Here is a 27,265-nt window from a genome sequence, read left to right as displayed (position 1 = left end):
TAGAAGCAGCTCTGGTGACTTTCATAATGAATGATCTTTGTGCTTTAAGAGAAGCATTCACGTATCTGGCTCTTAGAGCAAAGCAGGACAGGAAGGTAAAGATATCTTCCTGCAAAAGTGTCTGAAAGGTAAGAATTACTTTTTGCTTGGATGAATTTCATAAAACAAACTACCATACTGGTGCCCTCTTTTTCAAAAGAGAAAAGCCATAATGAAGTAAAATTTCCATGAGTATATGTTTTAAAGTAGTTTTACAAAGCTCAGTTTGAGTTAAATAAATTAAGTCACTTTGACTTTACATTTTTGCAACCTGACATGCTGTAACAAATCACTCTAAATGTTTGATAAGAAGTGTCTTAGGTATGGGTTTGTTTTAAAAGCTTGAGAAATCTTCTGATACTTATTTGTTACCTTTCTTTCATAGAATAACTTTTTTTTGTTTAATCCAAATGATATCAACTCTTTAATTTGGCATTTTATTAGAAATTAAAGTTAGAAGACTTCAAAAACCCTTACAGAAATTAAATTTCAATATCTTTAGAGTCTTCTAAACATTAAGTGGAAAATGTCACTATTCTTAACTTTAGTTTTTGACAGTAAATACATTGAAGGAGTAGTCATAAGTGCATTCTGCTAATTTTTGTAATTAAGCATTTCATCTGTACTGCATTATGTTACCCTTAAAGGATTTTAATTTTAGTGCATATAAAGGTTCTGCCAGAACCTTTGGTGTTTCAACATAATTTCCATTTGTTTGCTTCCAAGTTGCAAAGTGTTGGTTCTGCTTGTACTAAATCATCTGTGATGAAACCAAATAACCGTCCTAGCATGCTCTGACTCTGTGTGTTGACATGAGTATGGTGGAGTTTTATAGTGGGACATAGTGCTGCAGAAGCACATAGCTGTCGGAACTGTTAAGCTCTTCGAGACTGTTCCTCACTCTGTTTTAACTGTTAGTGATGCCAGATTTTTAGCTGAATCTGAGGCATGTGTAAAGTGAGTAGGGGTGTATTCTTTTAGAAGTCCTCAGACAGAAGTGTTGGGTTTTTTCCCCAATTTTAAAACTATTGTGGAATTAATTGGTGTTTAAGGAAGAATGCCCATTGAAACAGGAAACCTGGTTGCGGTTTAAAAATCCTGAGCATTGATATTTACTTTAGTAGCTTAAGCTTTTGCATATTTTTGTTTTACATTTTATTCCACTGTTTTACAATTCTTATACCACGGAGTAACCAAAAAGGAAAATGTTTTTGATGCCTCTTTTGGGTGTTTAGAGATACCTTTATTAAAAGCATCATAGCTTAGAAATTCCGGGATACTATGGGATCATGATGGGAGGTGCTTGCTGGAAGAGGGAGGCAGAAATTTATTTCGGATCCATAGGTGCATTGTCGGTGGATGACCTTTGAGCTCTATGCTCTTTTTGTTACAGCTTTCTTTAAGCTGGAGCAGTGTGTCTCAGAAAGCAGCTACAGGGTATAGATGCTGGGAATGGCAGGTGTCAAAGAAGGAAGTGGTTAATAATCTGTTTTAATCAAGAAACAACTTTTAGTATACTGACACAAAGTCAGTGCTTGGTTAAATTGCCAGAAGGAGTGAATATCTAAAATTAAGGGTGTTTGCAGCAAGAAAAGTCAAAATTTACCATATAAGCACCAATGACATGAGGGAGTGTTTAAGGGTTTTAGTGGGGACATCTTTGTTCATGGTCGTTTTTCTCCTTTCTTACACAAATGTGTAAGCCTGCCTTCATTTTGCAAATGTGTGTGAAGCTGCTTGTCCTGATGGCAGGCTCCCTTGTTTGTTGCTCCTGTACACTGGGTTGAATGCGTAACGGAAGAGCAGGCAGCCTGTTGAGCTTGTACCTCTGATGTGTTTTGGGATGGTTAGGAGCACAAGGCAGTTAGTCTTCCTCAGCAGCTGGCTTATAGACGTAGAGCTTTATCGCTCTTTTCTTGCGAAATCGAGAGGGTTATACTCAGCTGCCCTACTGCATTTCCTAAAAGTTTTGAAATCAGTAAGAGACAAGCAAAGATGATGTCATGGAGAGCCATACTAGAAGATGTTTTTCACCCTAGTCGTCTCTGTGTTGAAAACTTCTCCCTTTGCAAAATTATTCCGGTTTCCTTTCCCTCCTCCTCCATTATATGGTCAGCAATAACATTTATGTAAAGCAGCATGGTTGAAAAGAATTATAGAAGAAAATTAACTGGATGTTAGTTAGGTTTCCCCAGCAACAGTTTAGGAAGGGTGACTTGAAGGAACAGATAGCAGTTAAGGACCAAGCTTCACTTGAGTTAACATCTGTAAATGTCTTTTGTGCCTTCGGAAATCTTCAGATGACAAGGTGTGTTTGTGCTGGTGTTTGTGGCAGTCTGAGGCAAGAGCAGAATGCAAAGCACAGCTGGAATTTGGATTTGTGGTAGGGCTTTGGGCATGGCAGGAAGCCAGAAACATGGTTTTTCTGTAGTCAGTGAGTGTTTTTGAGGAAGTGTTGAGGACAGTGGTGGACTTTTAGGATTTTTAGGAGTTAGACTTCGTGTGTGGTTTTTCTATCCCTTTGCTGCTGCCTGTATTAGTTTGTGCTGTATGTTGGCAGAGTTTATACTGGCCAGCGAGAGTGGTGCAGAACTTGCAATGAATGTTGCCTCTCGAAATCATGATTGTTCATCATTGTTACCGTAATTGTGTGCCTCAGCTCGTTTCAAGTCTTTTGATTTCAGAGCTTCATTTTTCACAGAGCGTTATCTCCTTCATGTGGACTCATTGTTACTGGAATAATACAGGCATTGTGTTCTCTGACTGTACAGAATCAAATATTTTTTTCCTTCTTTTTGTCAGCAAAAACATACAGATACTGGGTTGGGCAACATGAGAACTGGCCAGGGCTCCAGATTGATCTAGTAAGGCTTTTATTGTTTTACAGCTCTGATCATTATTAGTGTTGTAACATTTGTCTTCATTTTTTCCTGTAATAAATCATGTGCTGAATCTTTTCACTTCAGCAAAGTCATCTTTGAACGTCACTAAAATGGCAATCCAAAATTACTATATAAGGAAGAGTATGGCTTTTGAAACTAGCTTTATGCATTTAAATCTAGAGAGCGTAACTTATGACTTTCTGAAATAACCGGCAACTTCTATAGTCAAAAATCCTGACGACGTTTGACTGTTTTCTTTAGAAGAGCAATCTGCTATTTCTGAGAGGCTGCTTATCAGAGTCCATTATGCAAAGAGAACTATACGATGTAGTAGTCTCTTTCTTTAGAGCATGGGAGAATCTTTGTTTATTTAAGGAAAAAAAAAAAGTACAACTAGTTCATCACCAGAGCTTTCATTTTTTTATTTTGTACATCTGTTGGAACTGGCAAAAATCCTGTTATACTCATTCTCTCCTCTCCAGAGAAAGGGAGGAGGGGAAGGCTTGTAGTCATAGGCTTGGCTGTGTTACTGTGTTTACTTCCTACTTTTTTGTTGTTGTTGTTTAAAAACAAACAAACAAACAAAAAAAACACAAAAAACCACACCTTCTTGCCTGAAATGAGTGCTTTGATTGCTGTTCATGTTGTTCATAGACTCTCCTGGCTTGGGGAGGATGGCACTTTCCACTGTCCTGGTAATATCTGTGTGAACATACAAATGGTCGTAAGTATGTAGTTGTAATAATGCTTTTGAGGTTATTCTTGGAGTTTTAGATATATAAACTTAATTTATCATCAGCCATAGGCTATAGGGTTTGTTCATCTGTAGTATATTTCAGTCACCATCTACCAACTGCATGTATCTATGATATAACATCATGGTCTCTAGAGAGAAGGATGTTCCTCTGTCATCATTGTTGACCATTTTTTTTTCAGTTTCCCCTTTTTTCTTTAGATAAGGGAATGTTTTAGTTCATTTAATGAGAAACAGCAGCTGTAAAACTATTACATTTGTTTTGGGAACAGAAGCAGGTAAAGCATCCAAGATTCCTTTTGACTAGATTTTAGGCTGGAAATGTTCCCTTAGGAGGGAGGGAAGAGTGTTATGTTCTTGAAATATGCTTTATTTTAGACCCAGGGAATAAAATAAGTTGTTTGTTTTGTTTGGTTTTTTTTTTTTTTTTTGTTTTTTTTATTTGCATAGTGTTCCACAGAGGTAAGACTTTTCTTTATTAGGGAAAAAAAAAAAGAAAATAACAATAATTCAGCATTTGAAAAAATAAAATATAGTGGCTTTTAAATTTTTTTCTTAAAAAATCAACCAATGGAAAAGTCTAGTGCCCCAAAACTTAAGACCTCTCTTTAGCAAAATGAGTTGTGGGGGGGTTTTGTTGTTTTTTTTTTTTGTGGTGGTTTTTTTTTTTTTTTTTTTTAGCCTGTGCATGTGTGTGATTTTTGTGGTGCGCTTTTTTTCTTCTAAATTCTTACACTTGAGGCAGGTAGTATTTTTATGGGGTACTGTTGTACTGGATGGTGGTATAAATTGAGTAGTGTAGACTTGGCTTCCTGCTGGTATGTCCAGCTATGGTAGTCTGAAGAGGGAGCGGTGTGTTTGCTGCATGCATTGCTCTGGTGAGCTGGACAGCCTGTTGGCTGTTTCTTTGTTTCCTCTTTGGAGAGGGATTCCCGTTTCCGCTGCTGGTCAGTCTTCCTCTGAAACTTCCTAGTCTTGACCCAGTCATCTCAGTGATCCCGTCCCGTTGACAAACAGCACACGTTTGTGTTTTGGCCAGTCTCTAGCTGGCGTGCAGACTGCCTGGGCTCTGGTGTGTAGAGGCATTCACCTCAGTCAGTGTTGTTTTTTTCACCTCTCTTCATCTTCTTGATACTAAGGTGTGTAAGTTAAAAATTATATTTTTGTATCCTCATTGATGGTCCGTTGTTTCTACCTTTTGACTTATTTTTAGTATTCAGTTTCTGATTTTACGATCCTATGGTAAAATCAGAGAAACCCAGTGCAGCCCTTTCTCGAGGTAAATTGGGAAACACGAAGGAAAGAAATGGTGCCAGTGGTAGTTGTATCCAGATACGCAACACGGATGTTGAGTAAGAAACGCCTTCTCATTCTATTCTATTCTCGTCATTCTCTGCGGTTCACTGAGAGTTAGAAGAAGTCCTCTGGTACAATCAGCATTCCAAGAAGTAAGAATATTTGCATGTTTGGGGGAAGCTAGTGCTTTTGGTTGGAGGTGATCTGCCACTTCTTGTAGCAGTCTCCTCTGTCAGAGGAAAATATGAAAACAGCTTTCTTTCCCTTGAGAGCCAGTTAAGCAACAAGACAGAAGAGCAATCCTTGCTGTTGTCTTGTACACAGGGAATAATTGAAGCTTGATATGTGATGGGAATCTGTTCTCTAGGCTTTTATTTATTTATTTTTAAATAAAAATCAATATAATGAGGAATTCAAATGTCATCACCTTACCTCTAGTCTTTGCTTGAATTGCAATATGGAAGTTGAAGAGCAAGAGAGCGTTGGCTGTCGCTCACTCTGCAGCTCTGCTTCCTGAAATATTCAGGTGCCTTACATTATAAATATGCATCTGCGTACCTCTCTGAGAACCCGCATGTTTTGAGAATATCATGAGTTACTTAGCCACATAACTTAATTTCTGCTGGCAGTCTAAATGGATTCAAAACACACAAAAATCTTTTGCTTCTTTTAATTAACTGTATTGGGTTTGTATGTGACATTATCACATGTGTGGAAAATGTGAGACAGAGAAGACTGAAAAGTTTCCAGCGCTGTATGCCTGTTACTGTGCTTTGTAGAAGAACTTGTTATACATTTATTTAGTTGTCACCTTGGGTTATGGTAAATTCTACACAAATGTGCACACAAACATACACCACTCCCTTTAGGGAGCAGTGGAGTGAAGATGCCATTCTTGACATTGCTTAATGACGGTAGTCCTTGACCGTAGGACAATTTCAGGCTTGTTAAGATGAGAAGGATATAAAGGATAGAAAAAGCTGACAGGAAGAAGTATTGGGTCACATGGTGAGGAGAAGATGGTAGTCATATGAATAACAGGTCATTAGATTGCTATCTTTCAGAAACAAAATTGATGGATGTGATTCTAATCTATGGGTTTTTTTCGTCTTTTCTCCTGATATAGGGAATTCCTCTGAAGAATTTGCTGGAAGCAGATACAGTGGATTTTCTGCATGAAGACTTTCAAACTGGATTACATAATAACATGCCTGTATCCTCTGACTCTATTATTTTGATCCTTAAAAATGATTAGGATAGTATATGAAATTTAACCAATTTCTGATAAGTGACCTAGACATGAGTTTACATCGGCAAATGGGCTCTGATCGGGACCTCCAATCTTCTGCTTCCTCTGTGAGCTTGCCGTCAGTTAAAAAGGCGCCAAAGAAAAGAAGAATTTCATTGGGCTCTCTTTTTCGGAGAAAAAAAGACACGAAACGCAAGTCAAGGGATTTAAATGGAGGTGTTGATGGAATTGCAAGTATTGAAAGTATTCATTCAGAAATGTGCACAGACAAGAACTCTATTTTCTCCACATGTACCTCTTCTGATAATGGAACAACCTCTAGCAGCAAACCAAGTGGAGACTTCATGGAATGCCCCTTGTGCCTCTTGCGGCACTCCAAGGACAGGTTCCCGGAGATAATGACTTGTCACCATAGATCTTGTGTGGATTGCTTGCGTCAGTATCTCCGGATAGAAATCTCTGAGAGCAGAGTTAATATTAGCTGTCCAGAATGCTCAGAACGATTTAATCCTCACGATATTCGTTTGATATTAAATGACGACATCTTGATGGAAAAATACGAAGAGTTTATGCTTAGGCGATGGCTCGTTGCGGATCCTGATTGTAGATGGTGCCCAGCTCCAGATTGTGGGTATGTATTTTATGCCAATGTCTGCAAAAAAATGACAGCATAAATAGATAATGTTAATAGCATTATACTTCTTAAAAAGTTAATTGCTTTAATTTAGCATTTTGTTCTGTGTTGTACCAGTAGATAGCAGGAAGAATTTCTCTTTAAAAACAAAAACCAACAAAAACAAATGAAAACCAAAACAACAACAACAAAAACAAACTACAACCCACCTTCCAAAATAAAACTCTTTCTCAAGTAGGAGGTTTTTCTGCACAGAGGGAATTTCAACAGTGTCATGAAACGTATTGCTATGTATCTACAGCAGGCAAAAAAAAAGTAGATATTGCACTGCCAAGGCAACAGTGCAAAGCTCAGGCTAAAGAGAATTGAAAATTTGGTGACTTAATCCATTTGTTAAAGCACAGTGGATATTTTTGTGTTTTTTTTTTTTTTTTTTTTTAACTGTGGAAAATGATTGAAGGCTGTCTCAATAAAAAGGCCTCTCCAGCTTCATGTATCTTCCATCTTGCGGCTGGTTGAGACACCACTTATTGCCTGTCGACAGGATCCTGATGTAAGATAATAATCAGCTTGTTCCTGCTTATTATCTGAGGAATGTAATATTTTAACATTGCTTTAGTACTTCAACAGTTCTGAAACCATTCTGAATTCTGACATGAGTAGGCTGAATACTGCTGTGCAGCTCATCATACTTTTCTCCTGTTGATGTCTCATAATGCCATTCTTCAGCAAGTTGCTTTTCTAGAGATTGTGTTATCATAATGCCTAAAGGTTATAGCCATGACTGAAATCCATGCGTGCAGTGCACATTAAAAACTCATAAAGATGACATCTCTGTTTCAAAGCCTCATGAATGAGCAATAAGTAGAAAGAAGAAAAGGAAAAATGTTGGTAGAGAACAAGCAAAATAGGACTGACTGTTAGGTAGATTAAATATTCCAGTATTCATGTTCAGGTGCTTAATGTTTAGGAGGCTTTCAAATTTAATGGTATGTTAAGAAACATATTTGAAATACAGTTTTGCTTTCCTACTTTAAATTAAACAGAATTTGCTAATGGGAATCAAAAGGGCTGGAAAGGCGATAATTTCTAGGTCCTCTGGTCCAAAGCAGATGGCGTTGCTGTGGTACAGTTTGCGCAGAGAAGGAAAAATTACTTGAGAGATGGATTGGTTGCGTGAGCTTGTAACAAAGTCGTGTGGACAAAATCGTACAGGTTGCTCTTGATATTTCAATACTGCAAAATAAAAGAACTACTAGAAGGCATTATGTGATAGGCAGAAGTATGCTTTGCTCAAATTTCCCTCAGTTTTTGTGTTCTGGACAAACGATTGTTACTCAAGGTAAGGGGAAGTTTGTAAGAACTGTTAGATCACTTTCTGTTAAATCATGTTTCAGTGATTCAGGTACTTTTTTAGCACTTCAGTGAGTAGACTAAGGTGGATTTGTTTAATGGACGCTTTTCACCTTGCTTTTTTTTTTTTTGTGCCTCACTTCTCTTATCTGTTTTTTTTTTTTTTTAAATCTAAGTATCTTTAAATGATCAGAAACTGTAATGATTGCTGTAGATAATACCATCTTTAAAATAAAAAGTGGATCTTCAGAGCAAAGTTGCAGTTCCATGCAATCGCGTGGGACCACAGCAGTGTATTGGTAGATAGCAAATATTTAAATAATTGCTCCAGAACTGCCTACTGCATGCTCCTTACTCTGAGGGTGGAATCCTGTGGAAAACACAGTATATTGCCAGGCAGCCAGTGTTTGTGTGAGGGGAACAAACTAGTACTATGTGGGAGACCTTAACTGTATGACTTTTCCTAATTTCATGTGGTAGGGAAATGCTTTACAGTGATAGATGCATTCTGGTTTTAATGCACAGGTAGGTACCCCCTTACTGAGTTCTCATTACTAGTTTAAATTCAGATGAAGTTGGTTACTTCTCAGCAGGATTATTCTTTATGGTTGTCGTCCTAAAGATTGCTTGAGCAATCAATCATGGTTTTTTTCCCATCCTTCTCCTGATTGCTTTTGAAACCTTTAGCACCTTCAAATACATTGGGCAGAGAGGGTTGAACGTTCAACATAAGTTAATCTGAGAAGTTTTGGAGAAAAGAAAAGAGAGGCCATCAATAATGCTTCCAGCAAGAAAAACACCTGCAGAATCCTACAGTTACCTTTTTAACTTTGACCTTCCAGGCAGCCGCTGCAGCAGTGATCTGTCACCCTGCTGTTAGCCAGGGGAGAAAGCACCCAGGTGGAGGGGAGAAGGAGAAGTGGGAGCGGTATAGAAAGTAAGAATGGGGATTTAATGTTTTGGAGCACAGAAAGAGGATGGCGGAAGGAATTGTACAGGTGTGAGGTTTAGGGAAGTAAACACTACTCAGACTTTCACTGAACAGCCTGTGCTAACAAACGCTGCCTGAAGATGAGCTATCACATACAGTATGCACAAACTTCACATCAGCAGACGTTTGCTTTAACAGTTGTGTGGTACGATAGTAGTCAGTTTCTAACTGCTTTGGCAACTGTAATCAACTTGTACAATATGCAATTAAAACTGAAGGCTTTTTTTTTTTTGTCTGAACAGCTTGATATGTAGTACTGGCAGAATGCATTAGGGCTGTGCTGGTAGCTGACCTGATTTTAGCATGGAACAAATATTTCATGAAGGAGCTGAATGGAATGTGTTAGTCCCAAAGTAGGAGAGGTGCAATAACTTCAGAGGATAGCATTATTTCCTAAAGTTGTCCTTAAAATTAGAAATAAGTACTGTAATAAATAAGAAATAGGTGCACAGTAGAGCATTTTGGTAGGAAAAACTTACTGCACAAATAAGTAAAAGAAGGAACTGAATAGGTTGTGCATGACAGTGCTTCAGCTCTCCTCAGCATTCATGAAACATCCTATGTAATCTTTTCTCCAAGTTTGGGAATAACACTTGGACGAAGATCTGGACCACATAAAGAGCAAATAATTATAAAAACTTTGATCCCTGAGGGAAACAAAAAATGAGGCAGGAAAAAAAAAAGGAGGGAAGTTAAGTTAGTCTGTTGCAGGTTTTTTTTTTTTTTTTTTCCTGCATCATGGGCCCCTGTGCTCTCAGGAAACAACAGAATAGTTAAGAAGCAAGTATCTCTTTCAGCTATCTTTCACTGTGTTTGGGGTAAGAACAGGTTCTAGAGATGGCAAAAGTGGAACCAAACAGATACTGAAGCAAAGTTAATTGCAGTATTAAGTTTATTGCTACTTCTGCTGTTTCAGTGGAGAATTTCTTATGATCTTCCCAACAAAATAACTATGGATTACTTTGGAGGAGAATCTCTTTTGCAGTATGAGCTGGATGAGCTGCGTGGAAGCTGTGGGGCCTCTAGCACTAAAGCAGTCTAATGCCAGAAGTGGTCCGTACCCCTGGCACCACGGTCTCTCAGACCCTCAGCTTTTGTTGAAAGCTGAAATGCATCCTGACCATTGTTGTTACCTGAAATACTGTAAAAAGTCTGGACCAGCCACAATTTACCTGTGGTGGCTTGGTATGGGATGCTGGCAAGTACATGATCTTTTCCCTGGGGAGGGAGCCCGGATAAGGAAACCTTTTTGGACTTTGTTCCAGACTAATCTTTTTATATTCTGTTTCTTCTTATCAGTTTTCCAGGGTCATTTTCACAAGCCTCAGTGAATCAGTATTCCAGATGTGTTCTCTCTTTTCTTCTAAATTATTTAATGATTTTGCTCTGAGATTGTATTGCTGATGTTATTAGAAGGGAGCAGCAATTCCTAGGTTTTCTTGTCTTTGTAAAGCAAAAAGCAGATGGACAAAAGAGTACAAATTCTTCATTCCTCTTCTCACTCTACATCCTTTCTTCAATTAGTTGCTCTTTGCCTCTGGTTTTTGCTTTACTCGTTGTTACTTTGAATTTGATTGTTTGTCCCTTCTCTCAGTCTAACAAGAACTTTCACATCACCTGTAAAATAAATGCAAAATGCTGAAATTAGACCTGTAATCTAATACAGTTTGAACTGAGATTTGCTCTGGTTGAAAAAGTTACTTTCTGAAGGTATGCAAATACCTCAATCCGAAATGAGGAGTGTTTTCAGAGATGCCTCCATTCTTTTAGGAATGGAAGGCAGGGTATCAGTTGATACTTCATTCTGTGGCCTGCGCTTGAGATTCTTTGGTATAATGTTAGCGAGTCTTGAATGTATCCCTGTATGTTGAAGAAACATTTGGATTAGAGTCTCTTTGTGTACATAGAAGGCAATTATCTCTTATGGTTGCTCTAAGTGAGAAAATAGAGCTGATTAACTTGGCAACAATGTAGAAGAGTCCAGCAATTATTGAAACAAGTTTTTGCTTGGAAAAGAAAAAATATTTGAAAACAGACCAGCATATATCTCAGTTTTATTTGTAACTGCATCATTTGTAAATTAAAGGTTGAAAATTCCTATTTGTTTGCAGAACTTCTCAGGAGGGGAACCTCAAACATGCTGGTTTTAAAACACTGAATGAAAGGGACAGAACTTGCGTTAACTTTGCAGAGCTTCAGATGTAGCTATTCTAAAATGAAAATAGCTAAATTTTGAGTGGGAGTAATTTTTTTTTAGTATCATTACTGATAAAGAAACACAGTTGTGTAAATCCCAAAGTTTTCAGAGCTTTTTGTTCTATAGTATTGTCAGAGTACAGGTGGCAGTGAGGCCCTGAACTCTTATGAATTTCTACATAGACAGTTTGAAATGTATTTCAAAAATTGTCAAAAAAAAAAAATTTGTGTTGAGGAAAAAAATCCTTATTTATAAAATACTTTGCTGTTTTGACACGTTAAAATATAAAGAATAAATACACATCTATTTAAAGTAGATAGTGGTATTTATTATAAAAGGCAGCCAGTAAAATACTAAAATGTCATTAATAGATGACACTACAGATCACTTGGCAGGGATCCTCCCAGATTATAGAAAGAGTCAAGCTTAGACATGCCCATAGTGACTGGGACACTTTTGAAACTGTAACTTTTTCTAGTTGCTTAAATACCTCTTGGGTTTTATTGTCCCATTCTTCTAAACTGTGGGTGCTTTGTGACTAAACCGTACAGTACTGCATTCAGCCTTAAATGCAGTCTATTTCATTACTGCATGAAATTATTAACGTGGAGTAGGGCAAAGTGTTATGCTGAATGTGGTATTTCTGTACAGCCTTAATCTAATGCAGTAGCGACAGAGTTGTGGAAGGAGGTGGTAAAGAACCTGCGTTGGCCACCTAATGTCAATTCCTGATGTCCGCTGCCTTTATGCCTGCTTCAGCTGCTCTGGCGGCTGTCTTGTCTGCTTTGGTCTACAGCTAGGACTATTTTTATTAACAAAATTCTCTTGCCCCTCTTGGTCATACCAGATATGCTGTGATTGCTTTTGGATGTGCCAGCTGTCCCAAACTTACATGTGGACGAGAAGGCTGTGGGACTGAGTTCTGCTACCACTGTAAGCAAATTTGGCATCCAAACCAGACCTGTGATGCTGCTCGCCAGGAGAGAGCTCAGAGTCTGCGCCTGAGAACAATTCGTTCTTCATCTATTAGCTACAGCCAGGAATCTGGAGCAGCAGGTATTTATGATTAGGATACTGTGTCTGTAAAATATCTTTTTAGTACATTTGCACAATGAACTCTAGAAAGGAAAGAACTGAATACTAGCATGGTAGATAACTAGCTGCTTTGTCTTTCAGGAACATAAAATACACAATTTTAGGTTGAATTAAAATTTTAAATGTTAACCATTTTGAAGTACTCTCTGACGACAGCACCTGAATTCAATCTTAGACTTGTAAGCATTTTAAGTTCTTCCTTTGTAGCTGAAAAATGTGAAGTCAAAGGAACTTGCTGCAAGGCATTCTCTGTGTTTGGCAGGCTGACTTCATTAATTGTATCACTTACACACTGGGAACGCTTATTTTCTCCACTGTAGGTGAAATTTCCTAGGGCTGATAATAATGAACGATGTTAAAAGTAAAACTCAGAACCACTGATTTTCTGCTTTCAAAAGAGACTGTTAGTCTGATGCCAGACCTGATGTTTGATGTCTGTTTGTTAGTACTAATTTCTGTTTTTCAGTAAAATACTCATCTGTCCTGGCTACCAGAAAGCAAACTGTTCCATCTTCTTAAAGTTGAACTTGTTTGTAACCCCTCCTAAAAGAGGATAAACTATTCAGAGTAGGATCTTGCAGAGCAAGAGTCCAGTTTGCTATTGATAAGAATTGACTCAGAGTTTTGCCAAACTCTGATCTGTTTGGCAGCTTTTGTGTCTGTCTGGCCAAACAAGGTAGTAGATATTTGGGGAGAAGAGTTTCTCTTGCACATTGAATGTAGTTGGAGCTGTCATTCTGCAATCCAGCCCTAGACTTGGGAGTCTCTAGTTTGTTTTTTGTGTTGGCTCCATCTTATCTTAAAAATCGGTGTCTTGCTCTAGTTTTCAAATAAATTTAAAAATAAACTTCAGATAAATGAGCACACCAGCTCCTTTTGTTGCCTTTTCAGTCACTCCCAGCATGAACAGCAGTAGCTCTGCCATACCTGTCCTGTAAGGACTTGCTCAGTTTAGTTGCTGCCCTATAGGGTTGCATGTCTGTTCCCATCGGGGAACAGCTAGTGCATCCTTTCAGCTGCTCAGTGTCCTTTTGCACTGGAGTTGGTAGAGGTACTGATTCTGATGGTTCTGCACCTCTTTGGGTATTCTTTATACCAAGTATAACCCATGTTTTCCCTTTGTCCTACCTAGTAGCTTAGAGGCAATAAACTTGCACTTCTGCACTAGGAGCTGCAAGTTACTTCTGCTGCTGTGAGTAAATAGCTTGTCCCAAAGTGCAGATGCTGATCAGTAATGTGAAGGAATGAAGATCACAACTGTGGTTGTGTCAGCATACAAGTATTTCACTGTTGCTGAGTGACCCCTTGTTTGTTAATGATAGAGCTAGTCCCTTAACCGCATTTTTCAATATTTGACTTGGGAACAAAGAGAGCCTTCAGAATTTTCTTTTTGCTACAGTTTTTTTTTGGGGTTTTTTTGTTTTGGTTTTTTTTTTTTTTTTTTTAGGGACTAAGTGTTAAGGAGGGCCGTGAAAAGGACTAGAGGATGTTGTGGTGATACCAAAGAAATGCACTTAATGTGTAAGGGGAGGTCGATTTAGGATAAGAGAAGACATAACAGAGTGGAGTCTGAATATTCCAGTAAAAGATTAATAACAGCATGAATTGTAAAGGAGGATTGTATTTAAAGGGGCCATATTATCCATCTTTTATTAACATACATGTTTAATGTCTGACTTAATATATATTGCATTATGCTTAGAAAATCCTTGAACAGAGTGTATGCTTTAACTATTCAATTACTTTAATGTGATCTAATATACCTTGTTTTCCTTAGTCCAAGGTTTACAAATACAAATAGCTATCAAGTCATTGCCAAATCAAGATTTGGAAAGCAAACTTATAATACATTTTTTCCATTTTTCAGATAACGGTTTAGTCAGTTTTTCCAAATGTGTGTCTATATCTTGATTAAATCTGCTCATCTAAAAAACTGATATCTTAATACTCATTTTTAAACAGCTGATGACATAAAGCCATGCCCACGCTGTGCTGCTTATATAATAAAAATGAATGATGGAAGCTGCAATCATATGACTTGTGCTGTCTGTGGCTGTGAATTCTGTTGGCTATGTATGAAAGAGATCTCAGATCTACATTATTTAAGGTACATTTAAGAAAAAAAAATCTACTTGGTTGGTAATTTGTTTTCTAAAGTATATAGAAGTAGATTCCTGAGTGCTGTAAGTCTGGCTTTCTTCCTATTGGAGTAGAGAATCACAGATGAAGTACCCATATCTGAGAATTAAGTTAGTTTTTAAATTATGTATTTAAATTAGTGCTTTGATATTTTTTTTATTTTAAAATATTTTTCTAAGTTTGATGCATGCAATGTGTACTTAGTACGACAAATGAAGTGTTTTAGATGAACTTACCCACTGTTTTTATTGATGTCCTAATACTGCTGTATTGTCTTCACCATAAGCAATACAAAAACTCTGATTATATAAGCTACCTGTGAACCACAGATTGGCATGTGGTAATATGCAATATGCTTCTTTTTACACTGCCAAATATGCTGTAAAGGCAAAAAAAAATTCTTAAGAAAAGATAACTGGTGATTTGGTATCTATAACATCTGTAACTTGAACCTAGAGAACAGTTCAGTAGTGTATAGTTATGTTGATTTATTTACAATTTCTTTACAGTTTTCTTACTTCTTTCTATTAGCCCATCAGGTTGCACGTTTTGGGGAAAGAAACCGTGGAGCCGTAAGAAGAAAATACTGTGGCAATTAGGAACACTTGTGGGAGCTCCTGTAGGAATTGCCTTAATAGCTGGCATTGCCATTCCTGCTATGATTATTGGAATTCCTGTGTATGTGGGACGTAAGGTAAACTGTGCTACAACTCCTAGCATGCTTCAGGTTTTTACCTTCTGCATTGTATGACTTGGGTAGTACTACATTCAGTTGGCTGTCTTCACCAGTCTTTAAAAAAACAAAACAAACAAAAAAACCCCAAGCCCCTAAAACCAACCAAACCAACCCCTAAATTGTTTAAGGATATTTGTTTCAATTGTACAGGAAGGAGAAGCAATATTTTTAAGAATGTAGTTCCTCTTAAAACAGGCAGAGCGAGACTCCAGACGATTTCCAATTTCTGCATCTTGCCATGGAATTTTTTGCATGCTTTTTCCAAATTGCTGTTTTTAATCTCTGGTTTCCCTTAGAATTAAACAATATTTAGAGAAGAGGGAAGGCAAAAAGGAAATCCTTCTTATTTTTCTTAAAAGCAGTTAGCTACCAGTATTTCAGTATGAAATTCTGCTAGTATAGGTTTGTGCGTGCACACATTTAAGCATTTGTACTCAACAGCTTGTTAATTGCCTTGGGCCAGTGCACCGGGTGGAGCAGCGTTCAGTGCAGGTAACTAGACAGCATCTACATTTTACTGTTTATGGGAATCGGCTAGAAATGTTCATGTTAATCAGAATGCAGTTGATGTATTTCCTCTCAAAAACATAGTAGCTTTTAGTATTAAGTCAATGACAAATTGCAAGGAAAACAAGATAATTACCTCTTGTAATTCTAACTTAGGATAAAATAGTAAGTTAACCACATCTTCTGGAAACGGACTTTTTGAAATGATGGCTTGGTTCAGCAGATGCTAAGTGTTCAGTTACGTGTACTGGATGGCATAATCAGAAGACTTGGTTTTCTGCTTTTATCAGCATGGATTCTCTCAGTGACTGGCACAGACACATAATTCTACACTTATTGCGGGGAGGGGGAGGTGTTTCTCTCTCACATGAGCTGTTGCTGCTAGACAAAAAGTCCAGGGGTGCAACTTTTCCACTGTATTTGGCCCTTGTATTCTGTTTGCTTGGTGCCATACAGTCACTGGAACCTTAAAAATGATGACAGTAAGAAGGCAGGAGTTGCCTGTTTCAAATTACTATTGCATGTTCTGCTTTTCTCATTAGATTTTGGGATAGGTCCCTATCACTGAGCACCTTTCATATATTAATGGTAAAGTCTCAGAAAGTTACCCTGTGAGGGCAGCCTCATGAGAATTTCCATTGTACTCCACTGCTTAATGGTCATTTTTCTGTGACTCATGTCACATGTTTGCACTCTTCTTGAAAACATCTGATGATGGAGATTCCAGAGGCTCTCCAAGCCTAATTTTCTTAGTAATATTGATTTTTCTAACATTAATGTAAATTCTCTTCCTACACTAAATTCTTATTGCCCTATCTTCAACTGTCAGAAAGAACCTTTTGCTTTGCAATATCCCATTACATATTTGATGATTAAGTCCACTTTCATTCTTTTCTCTAAACAAACCTAGCACTTCCACTTTTCCTTGACAAACTGTCAGGAAAACACACTGTTCTAGAACTCTGATTCTCATCTTGTCTCCTGGAATGTAGCAGTGAAGCTGAAGCATTACTACTGCTGAGTTTAATGAAAGGGTGATCCTGTGCATATAAGTGCCAGTTATATTTTTCAACAGCATGCTATTTTCATTTTGTTTACTCTAAAACGCATACCCTTCGCTACCGTACTGGTAATTTAGGCAATTGGTCTCATCCTAAAGGTAGTCTTGAATTCATTACTGTTGTGCTGCATCTTAGTCATTTCAGGCCATCTTTTCGACTCCTAATATGAGTTCTGGCATTCTTGCAGCCTTGCCAGATTGTATTGGCCTGGAATTCAACACACACATTCCTCTCCTTCCGTCTTCAAGGTTAATGAACGTGCTGAATAATCTTGGATCCAGGGCATATCTCTTGGAAGAGTGTAGGGTGAAGAGTTTCGGTTTGAGGAGTGAAAAACCTCATGACAACTCAGATGATTTTACACGGAGGTAACAGCTGTTTTCTCTAGTCCATTTTTCACTCTGGACCATTACAACCTGTTGAGTGTCATAGAAGAAAATGTTGAAATTTTTTTCAAATCAGTGCTTATCCCCATCCTCAAAGCTAGTTATCTTGTCACAGAAGAAAATTAAGTTGATGTGATTTATACTCGAAAGAAAACAGTGCATCCTCTGTCCTGCATTTGCTTTGGTGTCTACAAGTTCCCAGTTTTCAGGAAATTGTAGTGCAGTTCCCTGGTCTTTAATTCCCCAGCTTCTTGTTTTACGTGTTTTTAAAGATTATCATTGCAGTTTAACTTTTTCCAGCTTTCCTGATTATTTTATTTCCAGACATATGAATAATAATTTTCAAAAATTATTATTAGGGGCTCTGAAATTGGGCTTACTGAGATATTTTTCAGTCAACTCATGTAAGTACGCTCTAACTTACTGTTTTTTTTACAGATCTTACTCCTTTGTCACCAGTCACCTGGCTCATAGTTGATATTTAGTGACAACTGAAGGGAAAAAACATATAATAAGTCTCGAATTTCATCTGCTGGCTTTCTTTCCTTTTTGTTAAATAACAAATTGATCCATTTTGGTCTTCCTCTTACTAGCAGTGTACTTGTAAAATAAATTTTTGTTGACTTTGAAATCCCTTGCTTTTTGTCTCCTCTATTTTAACCTCTCTGACTTTGTCCTGACACCGTCATGCTGCTCTTTTATACCCATTCATAGTAATCTGACCTACTTTCTATTTTCTTAATGCTGCTGCTGCTGCTTCAGTAAAGGAAGCTTCATTGTTCTTGTACAACATGCTGTCTGTCTTCTGTACTGGAAGACTTTGTGCTTGTGCTTTGCAAGTTTCCTTAAGGAAGTGATAGTCCTCTCTTTTTATAGATACAAGTCTTGTAACCTACCAGTCTTCTGTGTTTATGGAAATCCCTCTTCTTCTGGCCCAGCATTTTTATTTGGATATTCTTTACTCAATATTTGGAAGTATCTTACTTCATAGTCATTCCTACCAATGTAACCTTCTATCTTAATGTTTTTAATTGGTTTCTCCTCTGTAACCACTCCCTTCCATTCCTTTTTGTTGCTTTATGTTTAAGGAATCCAGTATGCTTTTTGTTTCAGTAGTTAAAATCGCCCATAACAGTAAAGCTCAGTGCCTGAGGTGATCCTGCTAATTGCTTAGAGCCCCGTGAAACCTGATCTTCCTGGGTTTGTTATTCTTCCACACTCGTACTGTGAGAGTGTTCATGTTCAATTTTCCCTTTTTAATGCATAGATATGTTCCACATTCAAGTGCCTCCCTCATTCTGTGTTGCTCTTTGTGTAATGTACCTCAGAGCAAGTAAATACATTCTCTTTATATGAAGTGCAGGGTCTTCTCTGCCCTTTCCTTGCCTGTCCTTCCTGAACAAACACAAATACTTTAAGTTTATTCCAAAATGAGAACTACTCTACCAAATCTCTGATTGAAATTATAATTTCAAAAGTGCATTTAATAAAACTTCCAGCTCATTTTTTTTTTTGTAATTTTTTTTTCAGTAGCGTATTGATATAAAAATATTGTGATTATCTTCTTGGTACGCTCTTTTGTGTTCCTCCTTAGATGCAGTGAGGATTAACTTAGCCTTATGACAACCATTAAGACAGCCACCTATTGTTCCTTTGTAATTGCATTGTAACCAAGAATGATGACAGATGAAGTGTATATTCCTGAAAAGCTGTGTTCCTAGAGAGAATAAATGAAACATGCAAAAAGTGGGAAATCTCTGTAAAACAGTGATCTTTGAAGGCCTTTCGGGTTCATGTGGGATTTGCATCAGATAAGTCACATTTCGGAGTTGCTGCAGACTTGAAGCGTCAGTAAGGGTTTTAGTTAGCAGATTCCTTGGTAAATAGTAGCACAGCTAAGACTCGGGTTTGCTAAAATATTTCCTATCTCAACAACTTGTCATGAGAGGGTGCCAGAGCAATGGAGTTTGTGCTCTCCCCCCTTCTAGGATATGTTTGGTGAAGGCTGCCTTTCTGCAAGATTTTAGCTGCTCTGTTATGTCAACCTCTGTTTCCATAGATCTAATAATCTGTGAAAGTTTCACTCCATATTGTTCAGGAGAAAGATGACTGGGAATAAGAAGTGTCAGTTTAATCAGATGTGGTAATTTTTTGATCCTGAAAATTGTCTACTTTTCCCAACCATGTAAGCTGGAGTAATGATTAAACCAACAAACAAAAAAAAGCTGTTCAGTGATTTAGCTCTTCTAACTTGAGGCTGAAAGTAAATGCTTAGTTGCTGGATAGGAGGACTTCTAGCTTGTAAGAAGTTGTCTAAAATTAAGAAATGTATACATTTTCTCTTCTTGGAGATAAGGAATAAATCATGACATAAATTGCGGTGTCTCTGGAAGAGAGCAGAGTACAGATTCCAAACTATAATATGTCATTTCTTCAATCCTTGCAGCAGTGTATTATTGATTATGATAATACTCTAAAAACCCTTTCTTCTTTTCTTCTCTCAAGATTCACAATCGATACGAAGGCAAAGACATTTCGAAGCACAAGCGAAACTTGGCTATAGCAGGTGGTGTAACCTTGTCTGTAATTGTTTCCCCAGTTGTAGCTGCGGTAACTGTAGGTAAGCAAATATTACTATTTTGTGTAATTGTAACACCGTGCAACTAGAGCTCTATAAGCACTCATTAATAAAACAGCTGAGATGAATCCCATAGTTTCCTTTTATAGGTGAAGGAACCAAGATAATGAGGAGTTACACATTTATTGAGGCAGCATGGAGAATACAGTGCTGCATTAAAATGAAGAATTAAAAATAATTTTTATCTTGCAAATGGAATTTTCCACACTGTCATATCTGGCTTTTAAAACTGAAGTATTTAAAGCTTTTTTTTAAATGACTGACCAAGAAAGAACTATTGCACAGAGAATATTTGTATTTGAGTAACTTCATATCAAACTTTTCTCAACACACAAGAAAAAGTCTCTTACACTTAATGTGACAATAATTGACAAACTGTTGTGCTCTGGGAGTCAGAGTTCTATCGCATTGTTTCTCATAGGGATTGTTGAGGATAGCATTTGAGGAAGACTTGTCTGTACATTACAAAATACTGATTGTCCTACTCTGTAATTTCAAGCTCACTGTAAACAAACTCTGATTTTTTTGAAAGGAGTGAACTTGCCCAGCACTGCCTTGCTTCTCCTCTGTTGTAGCACAGGCATCTTTACAGTTGCACAGTAAGCTGCCATGGATAACTGATTCACGTTAAGACCCACCATTTAGTTTTAAGCTGGATCCGTCCTCTGATCCAATTCGTCACGCAGTTGTGTATGCAGTGTTCCCCCTTGTGCCAGAAAATAATGCTCAGAGAGGAATGAGTGGCCTCAGGAAGACAGGGACACTTTTAGCAAGTGATGGTTTAAACTGGCTATGAAGCTGTACTCTGAACTGCTTGTTAACAATGGTGGACCTCTGCAAACGCAGACATGCTAGTCATAAAACTGTCTCTGGTGTCTGTCTGCATTGCATTGTTCTCATGTAGTTGTGGTGTCAGATCCCCACTAAACAGGTAGTTGGACACAAAGTGTCATAGATGTATTTACAGGTCTGCTTTACCTCATTCTTAAGAGCTATTTCTTATTCCTGACCGGAGATGAAACTTGACTTTTTAGGGAGAGAGTTGAGTTTTGTGGTGTTTTACTCTTGCCCTGTTGCCATTAACACGTGGCCTCCAGGCTCAGGCATCATGTAGCTTCCAAAATAATAACCTTGAGATACAGATTTCCTCCTTGAATGCTGAGGAATTTCTAGTGAAAGGGACTTCTTACAACTGGAATCCTTCTTTTGGGTAAGACAGAGAGGCCTTTGCATTGGGTCTGCCTCTGTCCTGGCTTTATCAGGATGTGCCACCTTGCCATTTTTCAGTCTGTGTTTTTTCTGTACCTTCTGTGTACTTACATCAGCAAAGCCATACAATGGTTTAGCTCATATGCCAGAGTAGCAGCTTTCACAGACCACTAGAAACGGTAGGATGGATGGGTGTGTGTGTATACCTGCATGCACTTTAGCCCACAGTTCCTTTCACTGGTTTGCCTTAACTCCTGCAACTGTGCTGCACACAACTGTTTACTTTTAAGGAAAACTTGTGTAATTAATTCTTTTTAATTGAATCAGTGTGATACAATAAGTATGAAAGCTCCCACAGTAGTAATAATGTTAAGTCCTATTAAATTGATAGCAAAGCCCTATCTGACTTCAGTGGATGCGAAATCAAGACTCTTATTAAATTAGTAGAGGTAGTAACAGTTTTAGTTGAATAACATTTGAAATAGATCTCTACTGTTTGTGCTTCTCAGATGGAACATTATTACAGTCCCCAGTGGAGCTTATATGAACCTTTAAAGTATTTTCATTTTGTTTGTAAAAGATGTTATGGACATACTGGAAGTATTAATTCATCAAACATTAAGCTTCTCTGCTCACCAGTGCTGTAGAGGACGTTCTGCCTGCTGAAAGTACTTCTCTGTGATTGCACCTTAGCGATTTACCAATATTTCTTAATTTTGCTCCCTCCTGGTTTCTTTCAAGTGTGAAATATTAAGTAATCATGGAAAATAAAATAGCTTTTATGAAAGGCTCTAAAATATAGGTCACATTTAATGAATGATTCTGCTTTTGTCTGTAGGTATTGGTGTTCCTATTATGCTGGCTTACGTGTATGGTGTGGTTCCAATTTCCCTCTGCCGAAGTGGAGGCTGTGGTGTGTCAGCAGGCAATGGAAAAGGTGTCAGAATAGAATTTGACGATGAAAATGATATAAATGTTGGTGGAACAAATGCAGCTGTAGGTAAGAAAATTCAGTGTTTCGTTTTCTATAAATTTGGACTTTGTGACTTACATTCGATGGCCTTAGATACTAAAGTACTTATTTACAGAAGACGAATGGTTTCCATGGTCACATTCTAGAAACTACTAAGTTCTACTTCCATAACTGACAAGTTACTGACAACTAACTTCTTTATTTCTGTCTAGATACCACTTCAGTAGCAGAGGCACGTCATAACCCTAGCATAGGCGAAGGAAGCGTTGGAGGACTGACTGGCAGCTTGAGTGCAAGTGGTAGCCACATGGACAGAATAGGAGCCATTCGGGACAACCTAAGCGAAACTGCTAGTACCATGGCCTTGGCTGGGGCTAGCATAACAGGGAGTCTCTCAGGAAGTGCAATGGTTAACTGCTTTAACAGGTAAGAGACACACTTTTTGCTGTACGGTATCCTGCTCTACACGTTAGCAGAGGAAGTGGTGTTACTAGGGGGTTTGACTTTTCTTTTTTTTTAAATTGGTTACTATTAAAAGGAACTGTGTCTGGGAAATAGAGACAGTTAGTCTCTGACAAACCTGCTGATTTCCAAGAATCCTGCCAGACCACAATCCTCAAAGAAAAGTTTTAATTTTTTTCAGGGTGAGTGGGGCCTGAGATCTTGTTCTCCTGCTTCCCAGGAGAGTGGCTTGTACCCAGGAGTCAGAGGGAGGCACCTCACGTCTAACAGAGTCGTGTTCTCCAGTGCATATAACTCCAAAGTCAGAACTGCTGACTCGTTTAGTAGTCTAGAAATACTGAGCTGTGCCTTCAGAACACCTGGCTCGAGTGTGAATTCAAAGTGGACGTAGGGAGGAGGGGAGGGGAGGCAGCTGGGCACCTGGCCTTGCTGAGGTGGCAACTTCTTGTCACTTATGTGCTCAATGCCTCCTGTGAATTGGGGGCTTACTCTTTGTTGGCTGTCCTGCACCGCAAAGACAAAGGCAGTCCCTGGAAAGGATTGTTAACATTTAGTGTTAGGATGGAATTTGCTGTTTAAATTAGGTGCTAACACTGCTCATTTTCTTGAGTTATTCGGAAGTCCAGGCTATATAGAATAAGGAGGGCAGTATAGCATCAAGAGTTTCCTTATGTGTTTCAGGCTGTGACTGCTGAGTGAGGTATACCTATCCTCTTCTTTACAGAGCTGAGAGTGGAAAACAAAAAGAAAAAACACTTCCAGTTCACTGTCAGAACATAGATAAACAAAGATTTAGAAGAAAGCTTATAATTTGATTTCTAGTTTATCTGCTCAGCCCAGCTTAAGATTGTTCAAGCTTTCATTATTCCTGTTGCAGCTGATAAGGATACAATATAAAGCAGAGTACAGAACACAGTTCTCTCCCTGTGATTTGGTTAGTAATAATTTTGCAGCTGGAGAAACAGGGTAACTAAAATGTCTTGAACTTATGTACCATTCTAATTGTTTTTTTCCATTTTTAGAGTATGGTACACTATCTGCAAAAGAATTGTAGCTAAGCCTGGAAGTTGTTCTTGTAAATCTCGGGAAGTGAAAGAATCCAGAACCTCTGGTTAACACGCAACACTTTGCTTTGTTGGGAAATTAATCTGGTTTTGCTTTTGGGTGTGTGTGTAATTGGGATTTTTTGATCAGAAGATAGTCGGTTTTGACAGTGGGAAGAGAGAACCTGTTTCAGTAGGGTAAATATGCACCTCTGTATTGGAGTAGCTAATAAACTCTACTTACTACTGAATGGTGGAGAAACTCTACAAGGTGACGCCAATTTTCAGTTAGTGTGCTTTAACTGTAGCTGCAGTATATGCAACTCTCTTTCGTTCTCTCCAAGACTGGAAGTACAAGCAGACGTGCAGAAAGAACGATACAGTCTAAGTGGAGAATCTGGCACAGTCAGCTTGGGAACAGTTAGTGATAACGCCAGTACCAAAGCGATGGCAGGATCCATCCTGAACTCCTACATCCCTTTGGACAGGTAAGACAAATGTGGTGAAAACAGAACATTAAGAGGCCTTGATTATTAAAGGATATTCTAAGCATGCCCCAGCTGTTCTACTTTAATGATTACCCTTTGAAAATGCAAGTTTTGTTACAAATTTAATTGCATGTTTTATTTGCTTATATTTTCCAAGGTTATTTCCAGAGAGGAATGCCATCACTGTAGCTCAGTTAAGCGTTTGATCTTTCAGACTTCATGTTTTTCTTTGGATTGTTTATTTGTTTAAACGCTTAAATTTTCTAAAACCAGTTACATCTCTAACTTTCTTTTGCTATATATCTTGGAAAGCAGTAAGAGTTTGTTTTGCTGTTAGCTGACTTGCCTTAGATGACCACTTCAACTCACGGATTCTTTTTTTGTTCTAGGGAAGGCAACAGTATGGAAGTGCAAGTGGATATTGAATCAAAGCCAGCCAAATTCAGACACAACAGCGGAAGCAGTAGTGTTGATGATGGCAGTGCTGCAGGTCGTGGTAATGCCGGTTGTTCGTCGGCCTGCTTGCCAGAAAGTAAATCTAGTGCCACCAAGTGGTCCAAAGAAACAACAGCAGGAAAAAAATGTAAAGGAAAGCTGAGAAAGAAGAGCAGCATGAAGATAAATGAGACAAGAGAGGACATGGATGCTCAGCTGTTGGAACAACAAAGCACAAACTCCAGTGAATTTGACTCTCCCTCTCTTAGCGACAGTATTCCATCTGTAGCAGATTCTCACTCAAGTCACTTTTCTGAGTTTAGTTGCTCAGATATGGAAAGTATGAAAACTTCCTGTAGCCATGGTTCCAGCGACTATCATACCCGCTTTACCACAGTCAGCGTTCTCCCAGAGGTGGAAAATGATCGCCTGGAAAACTCTCCACAGCCAAGTGGAATCCCTGCGCCTGTTCCAACAGCCCCAAGCACTGATGTTCCACAGCTGAGTTACATTGCTGAGGAGAGCATTAATAATGGATCTTCAACAGATGTCGATTTAGGTGTTGGTGAAACACTGAAAGAAACAAACAACAACCATTCACAACATGCTGTGGAATTAAGCACTGCTATTCAGACTGAAATCTAAGCCTGTAAGTGCTGCAAAAATAAATTTACCACTAACGAACCCTGTCTGAAAGCTGGTTGAATTACATGCGACTTCCGTAAGTTTCAGGTGACCAGCAGAAGCAAGGTTTTGATACAACTGCATTTTATATATACTTGTCTGATAAGGCAAAATACTTCATATGGATCTTAGACCTGTGTGAAGACATGAAGGCTTTAACCAAGTGCATTACAGCAGTACAAATACGTCCATGTTTTGTATTTTTGCCACAACTTTGCTTGAAAGCATATACTTGGTGTATTTAGATAAAAATTGGTAAATTCTTAATATGTTAAATGCTGAAATGAATAATATGTCCTGCACTGTTCACTTGGAAAATAAGGGGTTTGGGATAAATGGGTGTTAGCTGAGCGTTAGTGACTTAAAACCATTCTTGTGTGAACTCTATTTGAGGGAAGCAAAAGTTTTGCAGAGACCTATATAAACATATTTCAACAGTGAATATTTGTAATGATAATTTTGTTTCATAACTGGACACATTGTATTTAGAATGCATGTAGAATGAACTGCATATCTTCAGATGGATGTAGCCTGTGTCGGAAGCGTTTGTATGTGTGTACACTTTGAGCAAGGTTATGGCATTTGGCATAGTTTTGAAACAGAAGAAATAGGTACTTATTGTATGGTGGAATGAAGATGTCACCTGTGAAGAACAGTGGGGTTACTTATTTATTCATGCAACCAACCATGCAGCAGATAAGGCTATTATAGAGTGTATAAAAACTGTAAGATAACAATCCAGTGACTTATAAGCATTGTAGAAAAGCAGATGCAGTCACCTTTCATTGGGGGGGGGAATGGTGCCCCATCAATTCTTGGTGCCTTTGGAAAAGACTGGGTTTGAAGTGCCTGGTCGTTTGAGGATTTTACTGTAATGTTTTCCAGAATGTCCTCTTTGGCCACCTTGGATCACAAAAGAAAATTCTAGTGAAAAAAATGACTGTGGTAGATAAATGTGTAATAATAATGAAGTATTAGCCTACCAAAGACTCACTCAGGCTTTAGTGGACATGACATCTCTTTGCAAGACATACATACCTTCAGTCCCAGAATCAAAGTGCAGTGCAATGACTGCCCAAGTGCAAAGATGGGTTCCAAATATGCTGGCTTTTTTCTTTTTCTTTTCCATATGGAAGATGTACAGCTGAACACAAGCTGAAGTTGGCCAAAGCGCCTACACTGTTAACTTTTTTTTTTGCTATGTAATTCACTAAAATTAAAAAAAAAAAAAATTGTGAATATCAGAATAACAGTTAACAATGTTCTGTCTTGTGTTTCATATGTTGCCATTATGGTGCTACTGGAAGTTTGGTCGGATAAAAAGAAAATGCCGTGAGCTGCAATCCTCTTCCATGACTTATCCTCACCAGTTTCAGTAATATGCTTATAACACTAGTGCCAGTTATGTTATTTGATAATGCTTGTTACAGTATTTGTATATTTGCAATTCAGTTTTGCTCAATAATATGCGTGTAAACTGCCTATCTGAAATAAATGTCTAAATACTGACTTCTAGTGGTCCTTAGTCGAGTGTGCTGGCTAGCCTGTGAACATGAGTATGCTCCCAGCAGGAGCTGCTTTTCTGTAAGGTGCTGACTGCTGTCGTCTCTTGTTGCCTTTAAACATTTTAATTTTGTTAGGTGTGCTTTGGAGGTTGAATGCTCTGATGCTTTGAAATATAGAATCTAAAGTTAGTTACATTTTTGTACAACGCTTCAACCTGATTTCTTTTCATCTTTTACAGAATAGCAATCTGAGCTGCCTCTGTGGCAGGCAGGACAGTAGGCTGTTGAGAGGATGCGGCTCTGGCGTAAGCATAGTACTTGAAATAGAATTGCACCGTCTTGGTACAAATGGACAGGCCATGGTCAGATTGCTGAGCTAAGCTCAGGACTCTTTCTCCATTTAAAGTGGGGATCTTCCCAATTCACAATCTGTAGGAGATTCATTCTGAAATACTGCAGATTGGCCAGAGTTTCTGGGTAACAGCTGGTATTTTTTTGCTTCGCTGAAC

General features: G+C 38.2%; 1 protein-coding gene across 3 annotated transcripts in view; it reads left to right on the top strand.

Annotated features, from left to right (window-relative positions):
* Positions 1–26,760, top strand: part of RNF19A (ring finger protein 19A, RBR E3 ubiquitin protein ligase) — a 58,663-nt gene extending 31,903 nt beyond the window's left edge. For 2 of the 3 annotated variants that reach the window (XM_086741092.1, XM_086741090.1), the window contains exons 2-10: positions 6,098–6,851; positions 12,243–12,451; positions 14,453–14,597; positions 15,161–15,323; positions 19,825–19,939; positions 22,005–22,166; positions 22,352–22,565; positions 23,989–24,132; positions 24,522–26,760. In XM_086741092.1, coding sequence (XP_086597218.1) covers positions 6,235–6,851; positions 12,243–12,451; positions 14,453–14,597; positions 15,161–15,323; positions 19,825–19,939; positions 22,005–22,166; positions 22,352–22,565; positions 23,989–24,132; positions 24,522–25,212 — 2,460 coding nt within the window. In that variant the 5' untranslated portion in view covers positions 6,098–6,234 and the 3' untranslated portion in view covers positions 25,213–26,760. Of the gene's footprint in view, positions 1–2,841; positions 2,904–6,097; positions 6,852–12,242; positions 12,452–14,452; positions 14,598–15,160; positions 15,324–19,824; positions 19,940–22,004; positions 22,167–22,351; positions 22,566–23,988; positions 24,133–24,521 lie in introns of all 3 variants that reach the window. The other variant, XM_086741091.1, reaches the window with a different exon arrangement.
* Positions 26,761–27,265: the final 505 nt, after the last annotated feature.

Source organism: Chlamydotis macqueenii, chromosome 2 (genome assembly GCF_036417535.1).
Source record: "Chlamydotis macqueenii isolate bChlMac1 chromosome 2, bChlMac1.mat, whole genome shotgun sequence".
Lineage (NCBI taxonomy): Eukaryota > Metazoa > Chordata > Aves > Otidiformes > Otididae > Chlamydotis > Chlamydotis macqueenii.
This window is presented reverse-complemented; position numbering and strand designations above follow the sequence as displayed.